A 1,757-nucleotide genomic window follows, 5' to 3' on the forward strand; every position below is an offset into this window, starting at 1 on the left:
ATATTGATTGCTGACAAGCCTGTGACCAAGAGAAGGAAGCATGGGATGTGGGCGGCAAGCTCAGTCTTGCCCCCCTTAAGGGAGTCACTCTCGGGGGGAATGTCAAATACTCCAATGCCGAGACGACGGTCAAAGGCTCAACAACTTCTTTCACCAACAAGGGAAGCGAGGAAGACCAAATTCAGCGAACGTCGCGCGATACATACATTTGCGAAACAGGCCATTCTTGTCGAGTACAGCTATGGACATATGACGTAGCATTTAGGGCATCTGCACCTCTCGTTCCAATGGTGAACCCAAAGTGTGTTGTCGAATGGCAAATGACGGACCGGAGCCGCAACTCTCCGGGGAGATTTGACGAGAGGGTATTGGAGCAGCTTCGCAGACGAGGCGTCTGGTGGTACTACGGGCAGTCTGTTATTTGGGAGAGGAATGCAGACGGCGACAGGACCGACTTGCTACCTCCTGATGTAACTCCCACAAGGTCCTACCCCGGCAATTGGCGTGGCCTCGGCTTCGGTTGGAGCCCCGATGGAAACGGCGCAAACAGGGTTTACGGCAAGACTATCCAGACGTCTAGTCTTTACGGGAATATGGGTTGGTTGGACGAGGAGAATTCGAAATATTACAACGTCACGCGGAGGGATGGCTTGGCAGTAAAGCTGCCTGATGTACCGTTTCCAGTGGACGACAGTGCCCAGTATTGGATAAGCCAACGGGATTTTCCACCGCTAGAGTTTTTCAAATGGAACGGAAAGACATGGACTACCGAGTTTCCGCCGGAATGGTCAAAAAAGGTACCGGTAGGACCGCAAGATGAACGCGGTATGAAGCTACCGCGTTGGGAGTGGGCGGGCAGTGATGTTGGAAACTATGATGGTGTTTACAATGTCAACTTCTTGCGAAGCAAGGCGTGGGGCATGGACTTTACCGCACGCAATGCCGATGGGACCATCATGTCAACCATCGCACTTGTCAAGACGCCCTATGATACAAACGAGAAGCGGGAAGAACACGCAAGTTCAACGATTCGAATTCTCCAGGAGAATGTCAATCTGAATATTACTGACTATTCGTAGCAAGATGGACCTAGCAGCTTATCGAGGAAGACTACTAGGATCAAGCTGCTTTACCAAGGCAATTGATATGAGTATCTAATAATTCGACTGCGAGGGAACAGCCCCACTTTTAGGACCTAGATAGCTCGAGTCAGAGCTTCCTTTGGAAGCTCTTACTCTCCTTGTGAACAATCGCTTTATCCAAGTCGCACTCGGCCTCGCTCGTGCCCTTGTACCGTCACATACTACAAATAGAAGTATCATGTACTCCTCATTATATGTGAAAGAATCAGTCTCTGACCGCGGCGGTCAGACCGCCTGCAAAACAATTTACCTGCTGGACGTCACTGCCCTTTGTCCGCTTTTCCTGTCATGGCGAGAAAGAAACAATCCCGAACTTGTCCATCCAGGGAGATCACATTCTACCTTTCCAGTTAGCGAAGCCAAAGAGCGTGACTCGTCAGTTCTGATGTGATGTTGTCCTTCTTGACTCCTTTTTGGACACACTTGAGCGCATGGCAATCCACGCCAAAGAGCAGTATCGGCTCGACACAGGCTCTGACGGTGTCGCGCTTTTGCACGTTTATTAGCTATAGTCATTGAGAGGCGTTGTCCTACACGGTTGCCAAAACTTGTATATTCATTCATAACTGTGCTCCCCTTCGATGTTGCTTCCCCCCCTTCCTCCTTCCACCGAGA

At 50.4% G+C, this 1,757-nt stretch overlaps 1 protein-coding gene across 1 annotated transcript; it reads left to right on the forward strand.

Moving 5' to 3' along the window:
- Window positions 1-287: 287 nt before the first annotated feature.
- On the forward strand, window positions 288-1,079 carry MAA_01409 (uncharacterized protein; the record flags this gene model as incomplete). Its single annotated transcript, XM_007819407.1, has 1 exon — window positions 288-1,079. One exon carries the CDS (start codon window positions 288-290, stop codon window positions 1,077-1,079), a length of 792 nt encoding a protein of 263 aa, XP_007817598.1.
- Window positions 1,080-1,757: the final 678 nt, after the last annotated feature.

The sequence above is a fragment of the Metarhizium robertsii genome, assembly GCF_000187425.2.
Source record: "Metarhizium robertsii ARSEF 23 chromosome Unknown MAA_Scf_9, whole genome shotgun sequence".
Classification (NCBI taxonomy): Eukaryota; Fungi; Ascomycota; class Sordariomycetes; order Hypocreales; family Clavicipitaceae; genus Metarhizium; species Metarhizium robertsii.